The sequence below is a fragment of the Petaurus breviceps genome, unplaced genomic scaffold (assembly GCF_028583685.1).
Source record: "Petaurus breviceps papuanus isolate PSGF00001 unplaced genomic scaffold, PetGlider_PUasm1.0 188, whole genome shotgun sequence".
NCBI lineage: Eukaryota > Metazoa > Chordata > Mammalia > Diprotodontia > Petauridae > Petaurus > Petaurus breviceps.
Genome location: NW_027185804.1, coordinates 22,052,441 through 22,076,619, shown reverse-complemented (window position 1 = coordinate 22,076,619; position 24,179 = coordinate 22,052,441). Strand labels below are relative to the sequence as shown.

The 24,179-nt window shown below is 41.4% G+C and overlaps 1 protein-coding gene across 1 annotated transcript in view; it reads left to right on the top strand.

The window, feature by feature from the left end:
• Positions 1-23,899, top strand: part of WT1 (WT1 transcription factor) — a 65,468-nt gene extending 41,569 nt beyond the window's left edge. The window contains exons 6-10 of the mRNA XM_069090903.1: positions 4,173-4,269; positions 9,506-9,656; positions 16,313-16,402; positions 17,009-17,101; positions 22,503-23,899. Of these exons, the coding sequence (XP_068947004.1) occupies positions 4,173-4,269; positions 9,506-9,656; positions 16,313-16,402; positions 17,009-17,101; positions 22,503-22,624 (553 nt within the window). The 3' untranslated portion in view covers positions 22,625-23,899. The remainder of the gene's footprint in view (positions 1-4,172; positions 4,270-9,505; positions 9,657-16,312; positions 16,403-17,008; positions 17,102-22,502) is intronic.
• The last annotated feature ends 280 nt before the right edge of the window (positions 23,900-24,179 follow it).

Below are 24,179 nucleotides of genomic sequence, written 5' to 3'. Positions count from 1 at the left end.
TCACTGGAGTCAAGAATACCTGAATTTAGGGGCAGCTAGGTGGCACAGTGAATAGAGCACCAGCCCTGGAGTCAGGAGGACCTGAGTTCAAATCTGGCCTCAGACACTTAACACAAAACTAGCTGTGTGACCTTGGGCAAGTCACTTAACCCCAATTGCCCTGCCTTCCCCCCCCCCAAAAAGCAAAACAAATAAACAAACAAAAACCCTGAATTTGAATTCTGTTTCATATACTTGCTAGTCATGTCACTCTGGGCAAGTCACTTAACCCTCCCAGTGCCTCAAACCCTCCCAGTGCCTCAATTTCCCCATCTGTAAAATAAGCGTAAAAACAGCCCCCACCCCAGAGGGTTGTTGAGGGGATCAAATGAGCTACCATATATAGAAGGCTCGGCAAGCCTTAGAGCACCATACAAATGCTGTCTATGATTATTAGAATGTTTACAATGTCAAAGACTAGATGCTAAATTATTTTTAATACCTTTTTGCTTTTTTATAACCATAATAATCACCTGATATAGCCTATCCTGACCCCCAGACTAGAATCTCCCATTATAACAAAGGAAAACAGTTAAACAGAACCACAGAGACATATTTGCCAGCACACGAAATATCTTGTGTCTGTCTCATCCTCCTTGCCTCTCTCTGGAGAGGAGAGATGGGTGCTTGGTCATCAGTCCTCTGGAACCGATATTGCTCATGGCCTTTCAGTGAGATCAGTTATCTTTTAACGTTCTTTTCTTTGACATTATAGTAGTCATTGTGTATGTTTTTCTCCTGGGGTGACTTTCTTCCTTCTGCATACGTTCATTGGAGACTTGTGTTTCTCTAAAGTCTTCATATCCATCATTTCTTGTAATTGTCTGTTCCATTTATATACAATCATTTGCTCAGCCATTCTCTAGGTGATGGATGCTCTGGGTGGTGAGTTCTCTTCCCTCTTCTATTTTGTGTGTTCTTTTTCAATATTGATCTGTCTCCTTGAAAAATTAAGTTTTTATGGGTGATGGCTGTAGCTTAGAGAAAGTGAAGAAAGGAATAAGAAAAAAAAAAAGCATTTATTAGGCACCTGTTATGTGCCGGATGCTAAACTAAGCGTTTCATAAATATTATCTTACTTGATCCTCTCATCAACCCTGGGAGGTAGGTGCTGTTATTAATGCCCACATTTTACAATAGAGGAAACTGAGGCAGATAGCAGTTATGTGCCATACTGAAGTTCACACAGTTAATAAGTGTCTGAGTCTGGATTTGAACTCAGGTCTTCCTTACTCCAGCTTTATCAAATGGTTCGCCTAGCCGCCTGAGAGCTGAGCAAAGATACAACACATTTCTCCAAATTTGGTGTCCTGATCCCACACCAAGAAGTCAAGTGAGTCTTTCTTAAAACCCCAGAACTGGAGCTAACTGGGGAATTCTACAGCAGCCCCTCCTCCAAACCCTTTCTAATAGTTGGGTCTCCAGTTTACCTGGTAGACATTCCCTTCCTCTATCCAGGTTTCCAAATTCCTCATCTATAAAATGAGAGAGTTGTATTAGATTATTGTTAAGGTTTGTTCTGGCTCTAAATTCTATGATTTACACCTAGGGCACAAAGAGCAAAGCAAAGGACACATTCTCCATGATTAGCTGCTTAGGAGGGGCTATGACATACAGGCAGTGTGGTGTAATGGAAAGTGCCGAACTTGGGGCCTGGGTCCACATTCTGCTCTTCCTCTTACTACTTTTATGACCTTGAATGACTTCACCTCTTGGGGTCTCAGTTTCCTGACTTGTAAAATGAGGATTTCGGTGACCCTTCCAGCTTTATATCTATGGTCCTGTGAAATAAGTATAATATGAATTTTTAGTGTCTAGGAAGGCTCAAATTGAGAAGTGTGAAAGATCTGAGGAGCTGGAGGGGACGGGGTGGGGACTCAGAGAAAACTTCAGGAAGGAGACGACACCTGAACTAGACCTTGAAGGAAGGGAAAAATTCCAACAAATAGAGATGTCAGGGGAGGAGGGGGCAACCCATTCTCTGAAGTTGGAGTTGGGTGTGTCAATGAATGAAGTTGGGGGAAAATCATAGGCTCATACATCTAAGGCTGGAAGAGACTACCTTGTCTAATTCTTTCATTTTACAGATGAGGAAACTGAGGCGAAGGAGGTGACAACGCTTATTCATGATCATATGGTTGGTAGTGTCAGAGGCAGGATTTGAACCCAGAGGCAATGTTCTGTCCTCTGCACCCCAGTTTGAGAATGAGATTGGTGAATGGAGACTTTAGTTAGAAGTTAAAATATGTCAAGGGAAGGTGTGTGAAATTAAGCTGCAAAGACTGATTGGAGCCATCATGTGGAGGCTCTTGAATACCAGGCTCCAGGAGTTTCCATTTTATTGGTTAAACAATGGGGAGCCACTGGAGATGTTTGAATAGGTCAGTGACATGACATTTGTGCATTGGGAACATGGTTTGGCTGTGATGTGAAGAGATAGCTCAGAGAAGAGAGACTAGAAGCAGAAAGACCAATTAGGAACCTATTGTAATGGTCTGGGCAAGAGGTGATGAGGTCCAGATTGAAGGTCATAGCCATGGAAATGGAAAAGAAAGGAGAGACCCATGGGACTTTGATGCGGTAGAGACAATAGGGCTATGGCAACTGATTGAATGTGGGAGGTGGTGGAGAGGGAAGACATCACAGATTCTGAACCTTGGCAACCTGGAAAATTGGGCAGGTGAATGACTCCATGGAGAGCACTGGACCTGGAGTCAGGGAGATCTGGGTTCAAATCTGGAAGCAGATACTTACTAGTTGTGTGGCCCTTGGGGAGTCATTTCACCCTGTTTGCCTCAGTTTCCTCATCTGTAAAAAATGAACTGGAGAAGAAAATGATAAATCACTCCAGTATATTTGCCAAAAAAAATCCCAAATGGGGTCACAGAGAGTCAGACACAATTGCCAAAATGACTGAACTGAAATTGGGAGAGTCAGTTATTAAAACACATCTCTGTGCCATTTCTGGCTTCTGGTAGGAACATAGGGACTGTGGGGGTCATCTAGTCCAACCTAGCCATTTACAGAAGAGGAAACTGAGGTTAAGCAATAGCCTCATGGCCACATCAGTGGGACATAGCTTGTTAGGAAGTTTTATGGCGGGAGGTGAAGCTTCTGCTTCTACTAGGGTTAGAAGAGGGGTTTGAATCCAGATCTTTCTGCCTCCACACTTCCCCTTTCTACCCCTCTACCAGGCTGCTTAACAAGGACTAGGAACACTATCAGTTTATGAATCCCAACTCTATCCATCCGGGTACATAGAATATGGGTTGGTTTATTGTGCCAGGCCACCCTGGGGGGAACATTCCCAATGGCCTTCTCTCTGAGATACTTCACCCACCATCACAGCCCTGCACTGTTCTTATAGATAAATCACTAACATTTCCTTACTTGTAGATTGGTGGGAGGAATCTGTCTCATTCTATGTGTTTTCCTTAACTCGCCTAGATCCTTCTGAATGCCTTGGTCAGGAGGGGGAGATTATTCTAACTGTTTTTTTGGTGGGGAGAAGGGTGTCAGGGATTTATCTTTGGACCCGGCCTGGATCAGGCACAACGGGTTAAACTAATCTGGAAAGTTGATCTGTCTGGGGGTTAAGTGGAGCTAGGCCACGGCTTTGTAATTCCCACTGCTCAGGCCACAGCATCTATTCTTGTAAATGTCATCACTTTCTCGGTGCTATCTGGTAACATCTGAGTCATGAGGTGCTGACAAAAATCCAGGGTACTTAAAGTTAAACTTGAAGCATTCTGCTCATTTCTAAGATGCTCTTGCTGGCCGGGTCTGCACTTGGGATGGTAAACATCTTAGCTGGAAATACAGCTCTCCCCTCAGAGTCCTCTATGCTCACTCCATGAGAGGTAGACTCTCCCAGACATGGGCCCCAGGGACTGAAGGCTTCTCACCCACTGCAGGCCACAGTTGATGAGGCTGGACAAAAAGAGAAGGCCAGGGGCTGAACGGCCAGCACTGTATTTATACTGGTTTGGCTTCCCCTCCTCCTCCCAGGTCACAAGTCAAAGCCAGATGTCTGTTTTGGGGACTTCTAAAGGCATCTCCCCCTTGGATTGGAAGCTTGGTGTTTCCAAGGGGGACTGTGAACTTCATGAATTCTTCTCTCTTTATGCTTGCAGCCATACCACAGGATATGAAAATGATAGCCACACCACTCCGATCCTCTGCGGGGCTCAATATAGAATACACACTCATGGTGTCTTTAGAGGAATACAAGTGAGTATTTCCTAGTCCCTTCCTCCAAACCTGCCTTTTGGATTTTCACTGACTATTTGTTGGACATTTGGTAATCTGCTGCTAATTTTAGGGCTTCCCTTGCTTGACAGCAAGGTCCCCCATCCTTTAGATAAACTGGTTTCCTACTCCTCCGCAGGCCAATATAAACTGTATGACTCAAACCAGGATCCTTCCTGCCCCTTCCTCCTCTTCAACTTTCCTTTACGTTGAGAGGCCAGTGAGGGGATACAGGGCTCCTGCAGTGAGTGGACCTGTATCAGGAAGAGCCGAGTTTGCATCTGACATGACATTATCCATAATTGTCCCACTAACCCCTGCTTCTGTCTCTGAGGTTTAGTAGCTGTGTGACCAGGGACAAATCACAAGATCACAAATTTAGAGCCGGGGGAGACCTGAGAAGTGGTCAAATCTAACCCTCATCATTTTACAGATGAGGAAACCGAGATTGCAAGTCGAGCTTTGTATCTAGTAAAGTAAACCACTTCTTTGAGCTCCAGGTCCCTCATCTATAAAATGGGGATGAATTGACCTTGGAGTCCCAACCTCACGAGGTCATCAGTGAGGGTCAACTGTTCTAATGTAAGAAAAGCACTTTGCAGATGTGAAGAATGTCAATTATTCCTTATTCAGGGTGGTCCTGCTATTGCGCTGACCTTGTGCATTGGCTTCCCCTGGCCAGAGTGAGCCACCCTAACAGTGAGCCAGTGTAAGGGAAGGATCCACCCCCAGGGAGCTACAAATCTAAGGCAAAAGAACAGTTAAAAAGTTTCTGAGAAATCAGAGAACTTTGTTGAAGGCCACCTCCCCAGCTCTTTTCAATGGCTCAAAAATGAACACAGTTACCAAAGGTTGGTACTGTAACTGGCGCTTAGTGTTACAACTTCTATCACACCCATGATGCTTTCTTCAAAGTAACCAGTGCCCAAGATTAGAAATAACGAATTGGCTAGGGGGCTGCTGGCATCATCAGCTGAAACGTCCTCATAAGTGTTTCCAGTGAAGTTTCTTTGTAATGGAACACAGTGATCTCTCCTTACTGTGCCTTCCAGTAGGGTAAAGTAGACCCTGATGTTCCAAATAACTTATCTAATATCAAAACTCATCATTTGACCACTTCCTTTATACCGAATTCAATTCAACACAACCAACATTTAGTAAGTCTCTTATGTGCAAGGCACTGGGGAGACCAAGATAAAAAAAAAGAAAGGAGAAATAAAGAAAAAGAAAGGAGAAAACTGATAGAAAAAAGAACATGGCTCTCTGTCTTCAAATCCAACAGCCTTCTAATTTGTCACATGCTTAATGAAAGAAAGTATGCAGAAGAAAGAAAAAGAAAATAAAGGAAATGTAGAAAGGAAAAACAAAGAGAAAGAAAAGGAATGAAAGACAAAGAAATTGAGAAAGGAAGGAAAGAAGGAAAATAGGCAGGAAAAAAGGAGGGAGGAAGGAAAGGAGGAAAGGAGGGACAAAAAGGAAGTGAGGAAAGAAGGGAGGGAGAAAGGAAGGAAGGAAAAAAGGAATAAAGAAAGGAAGTGAGGGAGGAAAGAAGGCAGAGGGAGGAAAGGAAGAATCAAAAAGGAAATGAAGGAAGGGAGCAAGAATGGGAGGGAGGGATAGAGGAAGGAAGGAATCTCTGCATTCAGGCTTACTCAAACGATCATAAATTTAAAGTTAAGAAAGACCAAAATCAATAAAAATTTCTTATCTTCAAGGCACTGTGCTAAGTGCTTGGCATGCAAAGAAAAAAGCCACAACAGTTTCTTCCCTCAAGAAGCTTATGCTCTACTGAGAAGACCTAAATAATACATGAAAAGTATTTTTTGCAAACTTTAAAACATTATTTATTATTATTTATGTGGCTATAGCATAGGAGCATAGGATAATAGATTTTAGACTAGGAAGGTATTAGAGGAATTTTACAAATGAGGAACTGAGGCCTAGAAGGGCTGAGGGACTTGCCTAAGGCCACACAGGCAGCACATGATTCTCTGGCTTCAAATCCAACACCCTTCCTATTTGTCCATGCTTGATGACTGAATGGAAAAATGAATGAATGACATCTACGATACAGTAGGTGCTTAAAGTTTGCTGTCACATGTTCAGGAATGTCTAGCGGAGCTCAAGGAAATCTGGAGAGATTCCCAAATCCTCTCATCTCTGAGTGGGATATAAAAAAGAGGAAACTGAAGCCTAATGAAGGGCTTCCTTTTCTGGAGAGATGCAGGAATGGACTGGAATGACCATTAGGCCAGAGATTGAAGAGGCTATCTTCCTTGATTCTCTATTAGCAAAGGCAACATGTAGGAGACCATGGTGGAGTGGGAAAAATCACTGGATTAGATGTCAGAAAACCAAGGTTTGAATCCCAAATATGTGTTCAGTTTTGCAATAACTGGCATTTTAATCACTCTGGGCCTCCTTTTTCTCATCTGTAAAATGAAGGGATTGTTAGGTAATAGGATACTGAAATTCCTTTTCAGCTCTAAAATCTACAATTCTTTAATCTGGCCATTCATAATTTTTTTCTGTGTATCATACTCCACTTTGGCCCTATGGTGAAGTCTATGGACCCCTTCCTAGGATAATATTTTTAATGCATAAAATAAAATACAAAGAATTATGAAGGACACCAATTATATTGAAATGCAATTATCAAAATAGAAAAAAAACCAAAACAAAGTCATGGACCCCAGGTTTAGAACCCCTACAGCAATGGAATAATAGAATATTTGAGCTGAGAGAGAATGATGGATGATCTTGTTGAACCTTCTCATTTTCCAGCTAAGATCTTTTACTCTAAGATCTTACAGGTTTTTTTCTGATTGTCTTTGCTGTTCTAGACTCTTTCCACTGAAAACCGTTTTGTCATTCTATCACTATAGTATATTTATTGTGGATTGGAGGAAAGGACAGTAGGACCTTTGACTTCCTTTTGGTCTCTTCCAGTCACCCCAGCTTAATTTTAGTGGCCCATAATTGTCTGGAGGACAATCATGGAATAGAATTATAGAATGTCAGTGACAGAAGGGACTTGAGAGATAACTTCATCCAACTCCCTAATTTTACAAACGAATAGGATGGCTTTTCTTTTTCTCTGAATTTTTCTAGCAAAATTTCTAAAATCAAAAGTGGCATTCATGAAATCTCGGTTAGTTATGCCAAGATACTGTAGTGTTCTGCCTATTTGATTGTGTACCTAACAATATGACAACTCATGAAAATAGCTTGGAATATGGGATAGTGGGGAAGTGCTTTACAGGATTTAAAGAGAACTGGATTCTAGCTCCAGCTCTGGGACTTGTTGGCTGGGCAGCCTAAAGAAGGTCAGTTAAGTTCTTTGAGTCTCCATTTCCTTGTTTATAAAATGAAGAGGATGGCCAGATGGTCTCCAATGGCCCTTCTAAGATCTAGCATTTTATAATCTAAAGTCTCTTCTGGTTATAACATTCTGTGTTCTGTGTTCTAAGCCGCAAGGATGGCCCTTTGACTGGGCCACACTTAAGGATCTAGAGGGCCATGTATGGCTTCGAGGCTGAAGGTTCCCTACTCCTGGATGTCTTCTTCACCTCTTATAAAGTAAAGAACTTAAAAGTTCCTCATAGCTCTAAAACATTCTGTTCTAAGGGCTTTCTCTGATGTTCTATGTTCTAAAGTCCTTCCAGTTCTAACCATCCTAAGTTTCCAACATTTTTAAGCACTGCATGTGTTAAGTACATCATTCATTCACTCACCGATTCATCCATCTTTCCATTGAGTTTAATAAACACCTACTATATGTGAAAGTCTATGCTAGGCATTGGAGGGGATGGACAAGTTAAGATGTCTCCCTAATAGGCAAGATGACCTCTACATGTGGGAGAATCTGTAAAATCCTGGCTTAAGGAAGCAATAAAGCCCACTAAGATGATTAAGGAGATGCATAGGTAACTGAAGACAGACTAAAATATTAGCAGATCAGGACAAGGGGGTAAAAGTGGGAAGCTGATCTCCAAGTCAGAAAAACCTAGGTTCAAGTCTACTAGCTGGCCTACTCTAGGAAAGTCACAAAATCTATTGGGGTTAAGACTGTTACAGACAAAGAGATTATATGTTTGGGTAGAGGATGTTCCTCAGGAGAGGAAAAATGAAATTAAAGGTTTTTAAAAATCGCCATTTAAGGGTAACTAGGTGGCACAGTGAATAGAGTACTAAGCCTGGAGTTGGGAAGACTCAAATTCCTGAGTTCAAATCCAGCCTCAGACACTCACTATCTGTGTGACCCTGGGCAAGTCACTTCACCCTGTTTACCTCAGTTTCCTCATCTGTCAAATGAGCTGGAAAAAAAAGCAATCTATTTTAGTGGCCGGGAGAACCCCAGATGGAATTAAGAAGTGTCAAACACGACTAAAAAATGGCTGAACAACAAATGAGTATTTGTATGCAGATTCCTTTTTTCTCACCTCTTCTCATTATTACTTTGAGGAACATAATGGTATCAAGGAAAGAGTTCTGGACTTGGAGTCAGGAAAAGCATGAGTTTGAATCTCACCTCTGACCCTAGTTGGGTGACCCTGGACAAGTTACTCAATGACTGAGTCTCTGTTTCTTTGAGATAATAATACCCATTGATTCCTACTCCATGGGGTCATTATGAGATAATATTCATAAAGCACTTGTAAGCTGGCAGCTAAATAGAAATGTTGGCTATTTTTCTTTCTTTGGGGCTTATTTCCCAAAGGAGAATCACCAGGTCAAAGAATGTGAGCAACTTTATAGTTTTTTGAATCAATGGCTTTTAAAGTACAACCTCAGCACCTCCCATGATGTATTATTGGGAGCTTTCCTGGCTCATCATTTTGTCAGAGCTGTTTATTTTTCTTCCATTCTTGGTGTAACTTGTTCAATCATTTCAGTTGTGTCTGACTCTTTGTGATCCCATTTTTCTTAGGAGAGATACTGGAGTGGTTTGCCATTACCTTCTCCAGCCCATTTTAAAGATGAGAAAACTGAGGCAAATTGGATTAAGTGACTTGTCCAGTTAGTAAGTATCTGAGGCTGGATTTGAACTCAGGATGATGAGTCTTCCTGATTTCAAGCCCAATGCTCTATGCACTATGGCGTCCCCTAGCTGTCCATTTCCCTACCCAGGGACAGATCTGGTGTTCCATCTATCCCTTACAGTTGTATTCCAAGAGGAATACAATACTTTATCTGATCTGTGGCTTTGTCACTGCAGGATGTCCGGCGAGTCCCTGGGGTGGCTCCTACTATCGTGAGGTCAGCCACGGAGACCAATGAGAAACGTCCATTCATGTGTGCATATCCAGGCTGCAACAAGAGATACTTTAAGCTGTCCCACTTACAGATGCACAGCAGAAAGCATACTGGTAAGTCAATTTTGCTGCTTTTTATCTGACCTCATTACTAGCTAGCTGTTCTCACTCTGAGCTGCTCCGTGTTGGACAGCAACCCCTGGGATTTACCCCTTGACCTTCATGTAAGTATTTCAAATCTGGATCCAAGTGGGGTTTAGGGATACTGGGAGGGAAACAAGGGCTTTCTGTAGTGAGAAGTAAGGAGGGTTTGGAGAGGTTTAATGGGTGAATGGAGGAAGAAGGAGGTATTAGATTTAGAGCAAGATGGCATCTTGGAGCCTATCAAATCCAGTGCTTTCCAGATGAGGAAATGGAGGCGCTGAGAGGTTTGTTCATATGACTAGTGGGTATCTGAGGTAGGATTTGAAACCAGGTCTTCCTGACTCCAAGCCTTGTGCTTTATTCACTTCCCCATACTTCTATCAGTCCCCCTAGAGTAGACTCTTTCCTGGTGGTACTACATCTGAAAAATTGTGCTTGGTCCCGAGTACCATATTTTAGGAGAGGCTAGGTGGTGCAGTGGATAGAGTACTAGACTGGCAACTAGAAAGACCCATCTTCCTAAATTCAAATCCAGCCTCAGACACTTACTAGTTGTGTGACCCTAGGCAAGTCACTTCACCCTGTTTGCCTCAGTTTCCACATCTGTAAAATGAGCTGAAGAAGGAAATGGAAACCACTCCAGTGTCTTTGCCAGGAAAACACCAAATGGGATCACAAAGAGTTGGACATGACTGAAGAGCAACCTATTTTAGGGAGATTACAAAAAAGCCTTAGAAAGGAGGAAAACCAGAATGATGAAGGTCCTTAAGTACATCTCACATGAAGATCAATCAAAAAAACTAGGGATATTTAATCTGGAGAAGAGAAAATGGAGGGAAAGGAGGAGAGAATGTTAAAATAACTGGCCTCAAATAGTAGAGAGACTGACACATGGGACAAGGGATTAGTTATTAGATTTGTTCTCTCAATTCTAGGAGCAAAGGAGTGGAGGGAATTTACAAAGAGGCCAATTTCATCCAGATTTGTGGGGTAGTGGCTAGTTTTCTGGACTTAGAATTAGGAAAAAGAATTCAAATCCTGCAGTAGTCCTTTATTAGTTGTGTGATCCTGGGCAAATTGCTTAATTATAACCTCTCAGCCTCAGTTTCCTCATTTGTAAAACAGGATAAAAATAGTACCTATTTCACAGAGTTGTAAATATGGATCCTCCCCTTAATGTTGTTCAGTCATTTTTCAAGTCGAGTTCAACATATTGTGATCCCATTTAGGGTTTTCTTGGCAAAGATACTGCAGTGGTTTGCCATTTTCCTTCTCTAGCTCATTTTATAAATGAGAAACTAAGGCTGAAGTGACTTGTCCAGGGTTACACAGCTAGTAAGTGTCTGAGGCCAGATTTGAACCCATGAAGATGAGTCTTCCTATTCCCTACCCAGTGCTTTATAGTGAGGATCAAATGAAATAACACGTATGAAGCCCTTTGCACATCTTAGAGTGCTATAGAAATGCTGACTATTATTATTATTAAGTCAAACCTTCCTAGTAATTAGGGTTATTTGAAGGTAGAATGTGCTGCTATGGAGGGTAGTTCCTGACCACTGGCAATCTTCAAAGGAAGGCTGGATGGCAACTTGTTGGGGTTGTTGGAGAGAGAAATCTTTTTCCAACTCCAGTTGGACTTGATAGTCTTTTGCTCCCATACCACCCATTGGCCCATTCCTTCTTTGAGGAACCAATGCTCTGGCCACAGCTGAGGAGCAAAGAAGGAATGAGAGATATCAGAGAGAAATTCTGCCTTGCAAGTCATTAGAAATTTTGAGTGGGTTGAGAAGTGTGAAGTGTTTTGGGAAATCTTTTTTTTTTTTAATTCTCCTTAAAAAAAAGACTAGGTGACTGTCTAGCATAATCCCAGTTGATGAGAATGCAATACTTATCAGGCCAAGGTCATGTTTTTCCCTGGTGTATAGGCCAGTTGACTCTTTCCACTCATGGCCACAGACACTCTTGGGCTAGTTTGTGGCCAAGCATTTCGTAAATACAGGTTGTTGGTCTACAGGGACATTGGATGCGTCAACAGACTTCAGAGGATCCCTTAACATTCCCTAACAGATTTGAGTATGTGGTTGGAGTGGTAAAAATTTCCTCCCTACAATGGAAAACACAATTCAAGGCCCACAATCTACTACTTGGCCTTTATAGCCCTGAGCAAATGCTGCCTCTTCCAGGAAGCCATCCATGATCTGCCTGGTCATTAAGGACCTCCCTTTTCCTTCCTCAAAGACCTGCACAATGAACTTATAAAATGCTATGTGGACCTGAGTCTCACCCCCTGTATAAATTAGTCCCAAGAGAGAAGAAGGGACTCTATCTTATCTAAACTTTGTCTTTCCCCACAGTGCCCAACATAGTGCTCTACACGTAGCAGACACTTAATATGTATTCATTGAAAAAATGGATCTATTCTAGGCCTTTGATCACCTGATTCTTCATGATTAAATATATTAATTGCATTTGAGAAATGGCAACTCACCTACAACCCAAATTAATGTAAACATTGGCAAATATTTAATTTGAGGATAAAGATTAGAAAAATGATGATATAGTAAATTTTCATATAATATAAAAGATGGAGTTTCCTTTCCAAAGAATTGGAAATTGAGAGCAATTTAAAAAAAATGTTTTGTTTATGCCTTTTTATGTTAGTAATTTTCTTTTTCAAATTAAAATTTTTTTAAAAATTACCAATCTTTTACCCCCCTCTTCCTCCCTGATCAATTGGGAAAAAAAAGAAAGCCTATGTAATAAATATGCATAGTCAAGTGAAACAAATTCCAGAATGGACCACTTCCAAAAAAATCTATGTCTCATTCTGCATCTTGAGTCCATTACCCCACCAGGAGGTGGGTGGCATACTTTAGTCGTTCATTTTCCAATACTTCCTTTCAACATCAAGCCTTCACTTGTAACAAAGGAAAACAGTTCGGTAAAACCAGTCGATCCAGTGACCTTCCCTGATTGTGCATGAAGTATCACTCACCCAGCGCCCGCCACCTCTCTCCTGAGAGAAGTGGATTTTAGCCATCATATGTCATTCGTTATCAGTGACAGTTGGAGCTCAAGCTCTAAGCTCCCTTATTGCTTCTGTCTAGAGTTGAAAGCTCTTCACAGATTGGCTCCAACCTGCTTCTCTAGCCTTATTATCTACCTCACTCTCCTTCCCTTCTATGGCCCAGCCAAGCTAGCCTTCAAACCATCCCTCACACACATCTCCATGCCTTGATCCAGCCTGTCCCCCAGGTCTTTCCTTAGAATCTCTTCTTTCCTTTCGGATTTAAATCAAGCTCCCCCTCTTACAAGGCTCTCTGGGTTATTCATTCAGCTGTGAATGTCTCCTATCACAAAATACCTTTGAGTACATATATGTGTACATATATACATATATATGTATATACACACATATATACATATATAGTGTACATATATCACCCCTTATATATAACATGTATCCACTTATATGGGTGCATGGTACAGGGCACTGAGTCTGGAGTCAGGAAGACCTGAGTTCAAACCTTGCCTTGGATACTTACCAGTTGTGTGACTCTGAGCAAGTCACTAAGCCTCTGTTTGCCTCAGTTTCTACAACTGTAAAATGGGGGTAATGCATCTACTTCCAAGAGTTGTTGTGAGGATCAAATAAGATAGTATTTGTTTAAAAAAAAGAAAAAAAGAAAGAAAAACACAACACAGTGCCTAGTTGGTCCCATAGAAATATTTATTCTCTTCCCTTTCTCCTTTGTTTCCCTGGATAGAATGAATGTAAGCTTCTTGAAGGCAGGTACTATTTTATCTTTGTATTGCCAGTGCCTGGCAGAGTATCTGGCACATAGTGCTTAATAAATGCTTGCTGACCAATTGATCTTTAAGAAAAAAATCCACACACACATATACATATATGTACATATACACATAACATACACACATAAACATCTATTATACATATACACACATACATGCATATACACACATACATACATATACCCACATATGCACCAAGATAGAGTGGTATGGGGGATTGTGAGCTAGCCTTGAAGCTAGGAAAACCTGGGTTCAAGTCTAGCCAGTCAGTCAATAAACATTAAACTCCTACTATGTTCCAGGCACTGTGCTAAGCCTCTGACACATACTGGCTGTGAAGTCCTGAGTCAGTCACTTAACTTTCTCTCAATGGCCTTGGCAGCTTTCTCAGACTGTAAATTGTGAAAGAGGGGCTATCCTGCATTGGTAGAGGGAGTTTCCTCATTTGGGAGGCCCTCATCTCAATGAAATTACAGATCCTGTTCCTATCTCTATCCTACATGCCCAGATGCTTTTGGCCACTTGCAATGCTGAAAAGCAGTTCTTCAAAATTTCTCTTCTTTGCCAGTGCCTTGCACATAATAGGGTATTTAAGAAATGTTTAGTGACTGATTGACTTTTTGTGCCATGGTCCCCTTTGACAGTCTGGTGAAGCCTATGCATGCCTTCTCAGAATACGGTTTTTAAACAATTGAAGGAAACACTAAATTGTACTTCTAAGTCAGTGAAAATATAGTTGTAATTTTTTTCCTCTGTTGGAACCCACAATCCCCCTGAAATCTATCCACAGGACTTCTGGGGGTCCATGAATGCCAGGTTCAAAACCCTCATTGTAGAGGAATGCCTGCTTCAGGTAAGGGCTGGTCAAAATGAGCTCCAAGATCCATTGCAACTCTTAAATTCCACAGTCTTGCTACTATAGTTAGCAACTTTTCTTCTCCATAATTAATTTTCTTAAATGTTGTTAGGACATTTATAGCCTCCTGGAACATTCTAGGCTTGTAGAAGTGGTCAGAGCCATGGACGCATCCTATTCCAACTTTCCACTTCTTGGGCCTGGGAATTCCACAGAGAAGCCAGGAAGACCCTGTGGTCACTGAGCTGGCCTCTCCGGCTTAGTTCCCAGCATTAGTGGGGCTAATTTTCCTATGGACGGGGCTTCACTTACTGTGGCCAGACTTTGAAAAGCAGTTTCACAATCCAGGCATCTGGTCTTCCCTGTTAAGAAGCAGCCAACATTTTTTTCCATAATACCATTTCAAGGGCACTTTAAGGATTTTAAATAAGTTAACATATTATCTTATTTGATCTATTCAACAACTCTTTGAGATGGGTGCTATAATTATTCCATTTTACAGATTGGGAAATTGAGGTTGAGAAAGGTTAAGTGATTTGCTGAGGGGCATACATAGCATTTCCCTCTCAGGGTTGTGAGGATCATGTGAGATATTAGTCTATGTTAAGATCTGTATGAACCTTAAAAAGCTGAATAAATGTCAGCTATTATTATTGGAGGACTCAGAGTTTTCAACCTTTTTTGTGTCCTGGACTCCATGGGCATTCTGGGGAAGCCTGTATACCATGCCCTTCTCCCCCCAAATATTGACTTTCAAATGCATAAAATAAAATGCATAGGTTTGCAAAGGAAACCAATTACATGAAAATATAGTTATCAATATAGATATTTTAAAAGTTTAAGAACTCCTTGATCTTGGATTTTACCAATGTGGATGTTCCCACCATTGGTGGTAGTAAGGATAGAATAAGCATTTCTATGGCACCTACTATGTGCCAGCACTCTGCTAAGGGTGTTTACAAAGATTATCTCATTTGATCCTCACAAAAGCCCTGGGAGGTAAGTGCTGTTATATCCCCATTTTTACAGTTGAAGAAACTGAGGCAGGCAGTGGTCAATTGACTTGCCCAGAGTCATATAGCCAGAAGTGTCTGAGGATGGAGATCTCAGAATCAGAGGACCCAGGTTCAAATCCCAGCTCTGATGTCTATTATCTGTTGTCTTCTCAAGCTCTCAGTTTCTCCTTCTGTAAAATGAGAAGGTTGGATTAGATAACCTCTGAGATCTCTTCCAGCTTACTATCTATGGTCTTTTAGTAAAATGAGATAATATTTGTAAAGCACTTAGCATAGTGCATGTTCCCTTCACTCCCTCCTTTAGTCCCAACCCCTTTACAATTTAGCAAAGCATATTTATAAGTTTTTGTGGACAAAATCAATCAACCAACAATCAATTAACATTGAACAAGCCCCTCCATGTGCCAAGGATCATGTTGGACTTAGGGATGGAAATATAGAAGTAAGACAGCTTCTGACCTCCAGAAGTTTACAGGCTACTTGGGCTTGGTGGTGTCATATGTTTCCATTTAAGTTTGTATCTGACTTGTATGAACCTAGATATTTATGTATTGTCTTCCCCATTTTTAGAATACATGCTCCTTGAGAGTTTGGACTGCTCTCGTTTTTCAAATTTTGCTTTTCTGTATACACCCAGTGCTTAGCACAGCGTCTCTTAAGTAAGAAGTGTTTACCAAATGCTTGCTGGTTGACTAGGACATAGTAGGCACTCAGTAAATACTTATCGAATTGAATTGACTCCAACATCTTAGTTTCCCATATTACATGATTCTGGATTTGTCATCTGGGATTGTGTAAGCATGGTTCCACAAACAGAGATTTAATAGCATCCATAAGAGAAGCCTTTCTTGTTTCTCCATTCACAATGGAGGCAGTTGTTCTTTGTCTCTCTGTTCCCAATGTCCAATATTATTATTCACCTGCCAACTGTCTTCTTTAAGGTGAGAAACCCTACCAGTGTGATTTCAAGGACTGTGAACGGCGATTCTCTCGGTCGGACCAACTCAAAAGACACCAAAGGAGACACACAGGTTTGTAGGTCCATCCCTTGACAGGATGTGAATATCTTCTTGGATCTCATTAATACTAAATCTTGCTAGTTGGAATTAGGTCATGAGTCAGTCTTCTGTTTAATATTCCCATTAAACTTTCTCATCTCTCTTGGCTTTCTGCTCCAAACAAATTAAAAACCAAGATATTATTTTAATCACCTCCAACTTCTCTTCTGCAGAATAATAGTCTTCTTAGTAGTCATCTGGAAGTAATCAGAGACAGAGAGATACAGACAGAGAGAGAGAGATTCAGAGAGAGAGAGAGAGACAGAGAGAGAGAGAGAAGTTTTAGAGATGGGAAATTTGCTCCTTGCAACCCACTTTTTCCAAACTGACTGAAAGTAAATTTCAGTTCTTATGAAACTGAGAAGAAGCTGAACATTTCTGGTTGGGAACCTAGCTCCCAAGACAGAAGAAGGCTGGTGTAGAGTCATTTGCTTCTTGAGTTCAGGATAAATAGTGATCCCAGGGAGAATAGGTATTAACTCTAGTACCTGTTGGAAATCTCTTGGTGGGGGACGTGCCTAACATCCTTGCTCCCCCGAGGTTTTCCAGTTTGGGACTAGACTCTCTCTATCTATTTAGGTGTGAAACCATTCCAGTGTAAAACCTGTCAGAGAAAGTTCTCCCGGTCTGACCACCTGAAGACTCACACCAGGACTCATACAGGTAAAACAAGTGCGTAAAACTTTTCTTCACATTTATTTTTCATTATTTTCTTGATGTGTATGTGGAATGAAGTTGTTTGTGATGAGAGAGGGCCCAGATCTAGGCAGGTCTAACCCAAAGCAAAGGGCAATTCATTGAAATGTTCAAGGAAAGAAAAAAAGCAGAGTAGGCAGAGAAAAGAGCCCCTGTTCCCACCCCTTACATTTAAAAATCAGTTATCTCTGAAGAGGTAGAAGAGAGTCTTGTTCAAAATTAAATTTCATCCCCAATTTAATTTTTAAGCAATGATCAACTTCAATGGACAAGCAGCTTGCCTCAGAACCCCCCAAATAACTCCTCTTTATTGATCTCACCAAGGTCATTCTCTCTATTTTGGGAGAGATAACCCTCTTGGCTCAGGTTCAGAGATCTTGTAGCCACTGCCCTGGGGCCAGGAATAATTCTTCCAGGCTGATGGAGCATGTTTGATAGAAACATAGAATGTTGGATCCCGAAGGAACCTTAGAGATCACTTAGCCCTTATAGAACAGATGATTTAAGTGAGGTCCAGAGGAGTTAAACTCAGGTAGCTCCTTACGAGGGGCAGCATGGTAGGGTGCAAAGAGTACTGGAACTGGAATTAGGACTCTGATCCTAGCTGTGTGATGCTAGGCTAAGCTTTTTCCTCTCTGAGACTTAGTTTCTCTCATCTGGTAAAATGGGGGTAATAATTCCAATACTGCATACCCTCTTCATAGTTATTGGCAGGAAAATGCATTGTAAACCTTAGAGTAATGGGAGGCAACAGCAGAGATCATTGAATCCTAGAACTAGGAACCTCGAAGGCCATCGAGTCATTGAGTCCAGCCTCCTCATTTTATAGATGAGGACACAAGGCTTTGAGGGGTGAAGTCATTTGCCCGAGGTCACACAGCCCCCAACTGTAGGAGCTAGGACTTGAAACCACATGTGCTAATTTCCAGCCCAACATTCTTTCCGTACCGTGACCCAATGACCAAGAACATGAATTTTATATTATTTCTTATATTCCATCAAACGGAATGCTTTCCACAAACCAATGTGTGTGTTTTGTTTTGTTTTCCTGTAGAAATAATAATGACAGCACTTTTTTGGGGAAAGGAAGGGAGGGAAATAAACATTACAAAAGCACCTGCTCTGTGCTAGGCACTGTGTGCAAGTGCTCTGTAGATAGTATTTCCTTTGATCCTCAAAACAATCTTGTAGGTGCTATGGTTATTATCCCCATTTTACAGTTGAGGAAAATGAGGGAAACACAGGTCAAGTGACTTGCCCAGGGTCACACAGCTATTAAGAGTCTGAGGCCAAATTTAGACTCAGGTCTTCCTGACTCTAGGCCCAGAGCTCTATCCATCGTGTCTGTCACCTAGCTACGTTTACGTTAGCATCGTGCGTTATGATTCTCATACGTGATCTCATATAACCCATGTTACTGCCCGTAGTTGCTCACCTTGAAATGTACACTGAACCTGATTCTCCCCTCTCCAATGGCAAGAGAGTGAGGTAAAGAAAGGCAGAGACATCTCTGCCTTCCACAGAGATGCTTAGAGATCACAGGGTCATAGGAGTCATACCACCCTCCCTCTCCCTAATATAACAAAATCAAATGCACCAAATGAGTATTTTAGTAGCTAGAAAGAATTAATAAACTTTCCCAAGGAGTCTTAAAAGCCATTATGTCCATCCCCCTCATTTTATGGAAGGTCTAAAAAAGGGAAATGATGTCCTTAAGGACCCAGAAAACCTCTCTGTTTTTACTTGTTTCCTGTGTCACCATGCTTGGTATAAGGATATGAGTGCAGACTCAGATTGCCCTGACCTAGCAGAGAGTTCTCAAGGACAGTGACCCACAGCATGTATCCAGTATTTCACTTGGCTACTCCTTGCACACCTACAGGGTATTCCAAAAGTGAGTGAACTGTTGTTTTAATAGCTTAAAATAACTGCACTAAGATTTCTGGGACCCTGTACATTGGGGCAGTTTCTGGAATAGCTTCCTGTCTTCTGGATATACTCTATATGGTGGGAGAGAACCTGGCATGGCGGGGAGAGGGAAAACTCCCAGATACCTTTGGAAAATGCACCTGCACTTGATAATTAAATTGACAGTTTCATTTGAAAATAGCCTCAATCAGTGATATAGTTGACATTAGCAGGGATTCCTTTTGTGACCCAAAAAGAATAATTTACTTAGCTGAATTTTTTCCACGTTGAAAGGGGTGGAAAAATGAAGCAAAAGTTTATAAGACTAGTCTAGGACACAATAGTGATTGATGACCCCTTTGGCTTATCTGGAATTGAATACCACCTTCCCTCTCCCTAATATAACAAAATCAAATGCATCAAATGAATGTTTTAGTAGCTAGAAAGAATTAATAAACTTTCCCAAAGTGCTTAATTTACTCCCATGAGTAGTTATGAAGTTGTCTGAAATAACCATAAGCCCTTCAAAAATAATATTCAAGTGACTATTGCCATTAGAAAAGTCTAGTTAATATGGTGATCCCAGATGTCCTTTCTATGACAGTCAACATGAGTCATGCTCACAGGGGCCACTGGTGGCCTTCCAAGGTCCTTCCGATGGTCCGTAGAATGATTTCCTCTAGCATTTGTATTAATCATACAGCCACAATCTATTCTTCTACTACTGGCAAGTCATATGAGAGTCTTTAGAAACTGGGAAAGAAAGGATTTTATTGGTCTCATGTAGCCAACCCTTTGGATGGCCATGCTGAGATCTCTTGGGCTGGGAGAAGTTTTGATCTAGAGAGTTTGAGGCAAAGCTTGATAAAGTAAGACTTCCACTAAGCAGAACTAACCACCAAAACCCTTAAGATCACTGACATTCTTTTTTCTGGCGGGAAGAGTTAAGCCCAGCCTTGTGGCTCTTCCCCATATCTTCCCATCAGTCCATCATGGAGGTTTGTCCAACATTATAGGGAATTTTCTATTGATCTTTTGATGGAAGGAGATAACCAGTGAAGTCACATGGGCTCTCTGTTGGTCATTCCCTGCCCTCTCTATGAAGCTAACTCTGAGGATGGAGCTTTTGAGACTTTTCTATTGCAAAATCACATGCATTTACAAAAATGTATCCACTAGGGGGCTGGTAAAACAGAAACGCCCTAAGGGCCTACCAACACCTCAATCCAGTCCGATGCCTTATCTTTATTCTCTTCCATGCCCTGCAAAGTTGTCAGTTACCAAGGAAAGACACAGAGAAGCTCATTATACTCTATTTACCAAAGCAGGAAAGAAAACTAGTGATTTTTACAAAGTTTTTTTTTCCTTCTTCAAATACAATTTGGCACAGAATCATCACCCCTAAGGTTCCCCCCACCTCTAGGATCCTCATACCCAGGGGATGCAACAAAAAGATATGTTCTATTTAGATGTGAATGAACCAAAAGATTCTATTTACCCAAGCTTCCCTATTCCTAAAGTCCTCTGACTGATGAGGATTTTATTTTGTTGCCTTTGCATTTTAGGGACTTGATCAGCATTTAGTTAAATGTCAAAGGGTAGGAGCTAATGGACCCTTCCATGTATCTTGTTAATTAGAATATTCCAATCCATATATTTCTCCTATAGCAGTGATTCTTAACTGGGGGCCTGTGAACTTTTTTATTTTGCTTATTATGGTTCAATCTATTCGATTTCCTTTGTAAAGCCATGGATTTTATTTTATGCATTTATGAACACCATTCTGAGAAGGGCTCTACAGGCTTTACCAGACTGCCAAAGGCATCTATGAATACAAAATGGTTAAGAACTTACCTTCTAGAAGACTCTTTCAGTCTCCCCACTTTAAGGATCTTTCTAGAAAGCACTTAAGAGAGAGGAAGAGCCCCAGAGGTCTTCTCCTTAAGCCCACACCTTCAAAGGTTCTCCTCTTTATCCCTGAGAAGTAGCCATCTCACCTCCTGGGACAGGGTTTTAGATAGTTTTAGATAGATCAAAGCCAAGTTGTTAGGAAATGTCTCCTTTTATTGAACTGAAATCCACTCCTGTTTCTTCCTTCTATTGTTCCTACTTCTGAAGACTAAGCAAAGCCTTTCTCTCTTCCCCATGAAAACTCTTAAGCATTTGTAAATAGAGAGTATGTATCCCCTAAGTCTTCTCTTTTCCAGGGTAAATATCACCAGTGTGGTGCAGTGGAAAGAATGCTGGATTTGGAGTCAGAGGACCTGGGTTCGAATCCCAGCTCTGCTGCTTACTACCTATGTAAACTTGGGCAAGTCACCTCACTTCCTTGGGCCTCAGTTTCCTCATCTGTAAAATGAGGGAGGGGGGGTTGGACTAGATAATGACTGAGGTCCAGGTCTAAATCTATCTCCAGTGATGACTGTTCCTTCCATCTGTTCTCATGTGGTCTGGCTTCCAGTCCTGACACCTTCTGAATCACCCAGTCCCAGGACTGAACACAATGCTTCTCATGTGGTCTGAGCAAGGAAGAGGAGAGGGTGGTGCTATCACCTTCCTGGTCCTGGATACCCTGTTTCTATGAAGGTGCCCTCAGATGACATTAGGGCCACGTCACTTTTCTGCTTCATATTAAGTTTGCTTTTTTTTTCAGGAAAAGAACCCAGACTAATGTCAAGACTCAGAATCACAAGACTTCAGAGCTGGAAGGGACCTCATTGGCCATATAGTCTCTCATCTAGTGTCCAAGGATGAGTGGCCGGCTCCTCATTGCGTCAAGTGATAATGGATAGAAATGCAATCTATTGTTATTCTATTAATCACAATGTAAATGTAGTCTGTGATACTTGACAACGTGGTGAAAGACGGTCATCCGGCTTTTTCTTGAAGGCCTTCACTAAGAGAGTGCCCACTTACTTCATGGTGCAATTGGGTAGAATGTAGAAGTGAATTCAAATCCCAGCTTGGGTACTTATTACCTATGTGAACTTAGGCAAGTAGCTGATATTTCATTTAAAATGAGGGGGTTGGAGGACATTGCCTCTGAGAAACAGGGTGGTATGGTGGAAAGAGCTTTAAGGTTAAAGGACCTGAGTTCAAATCGAGCCATGGATACTTGGCTACCTGCGTGACCTTGAAGAAGTCACAACCTCCTTAGGCTTCAGCTTCCTCATCTGTGAAATGAGGAGGTTGGACTTCATCACCTGCGAGGGTCCCTTCCAGCTCCAAGTCACTTCTCTTCTCTGAGGGGACTCAGTTTCCTTATCTGTAACATGAGAGCATTGGACTAGTTGACCTCTCAGGTCCCTTCTGGCCCTAAATCCTGTGATCTGATGACTTCCCATGGCAGCTCCTTCTGTTTCTTTATCATGCCTTAACCCAAGCCTTTGATCCTGGGCCTGTCTTTGGTACTGTGCATGTGCCTGCATCCTCAGCTGCCCACACCCCTGATCATTTCTTCTATTAACAGGTGAAAAGCCCTTCAGCTGCCGGTGGCCCAGTTGTCAGAAAAAATTTGCCCGCTCGGATGAGTTAGTGCGTCACCATAACATGCACCAAAGGAACATGACGAAGCTTCAGCTGACACTTTAAAGGGTCCGTTCAAGGAGGCATCTATGTCCCAGGCAGGATGTTCTATGAACCACTGTGGAATTGGGCTTTTAAACTCATCCTCGGCCACCTTTACAATAAGGAAACCTCCAAGTGACCGTGAAGAAAAGTCACCCCTTCAGAGGGAACCAGTTCCAGGTTTGTCAGGCATCAGGGTGGCCTCCATTTTCCCATCTCTTCATTCACTCCCCAGGGCTCAATGGCTTAGTTTCAGTAAGACCTGCATCGTCTTACTCCTGGGGTTCTCACTGTGAAAGAGAGCTGTCGTTGGTAGACTTCCTTCCCTACCCCCTTCTCCAAAGTCCCAAAGAAACCTTGAGTTTCTCTTGGGATGGATTCATGACACTATTTTCTGTTGTGGAATATTTATAGGCGGGGGCATGTCTATGTGTCTGCTAATATAAACTTTGTCACGGTTTCCATTTACTAACAGCCAGACATAAATCAGAAAACCAGGGCATTTGGGGGTGGGTGGGTTTCTCACACAGCGTTCCCTGGGGTCAAGCGAGATTCTAACCTGGATGGCAGGAAAGTCTCTTCCACCAGCTGACTAAAAGAAAAGAAATCTTTGTTTATAAAGCAGCTAAAAAAGAAATCAAAACTAATCAGTACCTCTGTACCGAAATCCATAAGTAAGTTAACTTGTTTTTTAATATTGTCATAGTGATCTGAAAAAACTGTTCTGTGGAGCTGAAATTTTATTATTGTTATTATTATTGTTATTTTGCTATGAATTACAGCTTACTTTTAGAGATGTTCACATCTCCTCATATTAGAGAGACAGAAAATTGTTCTAATCATTCAGGACTTTATTGTGATGGCGAGACCACACTGGTTATGTGGTTTTAAAGTTGTAAAAATTAAGATGAAACTAAGAGAAAAGGGAGGCTGGTCCAGGATCTCCATTGAAAAATTGTTCCTAAGTAACTTAAAAAGACTGTGGGTCTACAAGCATATGTGGGGGAAAAGAAAGACTTATCAGTGTGAGAAAATATATTGTTGGGGGAGGGTCTTTTTGCTGTTCTGTTTTGAGGGAGGGCATTTATTATTGACTGTGGCTTGAAATGATTGTGTAAATATCTGATAATGCATTGCTCTTAGCCAATTAAAATTAGAAAGTGTATAAATATTAGATGCCTCACTGTTCAGGTGTTACTGTTTTAACATAGTGATGATGATAATGATGATGATAACACTTAAGAATGTAATCTGCATTTTTCACCTTCAATTTCAATTAAAACCCATTCAAAAAGGAAACATGTGAGATTCCAACATCTGCCTTCTGTCACAACTGGTATTAGATTACAAATGTTTTTGTTCAGTTGAGCCTAATTCCTTCCTTCCTTCCTTCCTTCCTTCCTTCCTTCCTTCCTTCCTTCCTTCCTTCCTTCCTTCCTTCCTTCCTTCCTTCCTTCTTTCCTTCTTTCCTTCCCTCCCTCCCTTCTTTCTTTCTTTCCTTCCTTCCTCTTCTTTCTTTCTTTCTTTCTTTCTTTCTTTCTTTCTTTCTTTCTTTCTTTCTTTCTTTCTTTCTTTCTTT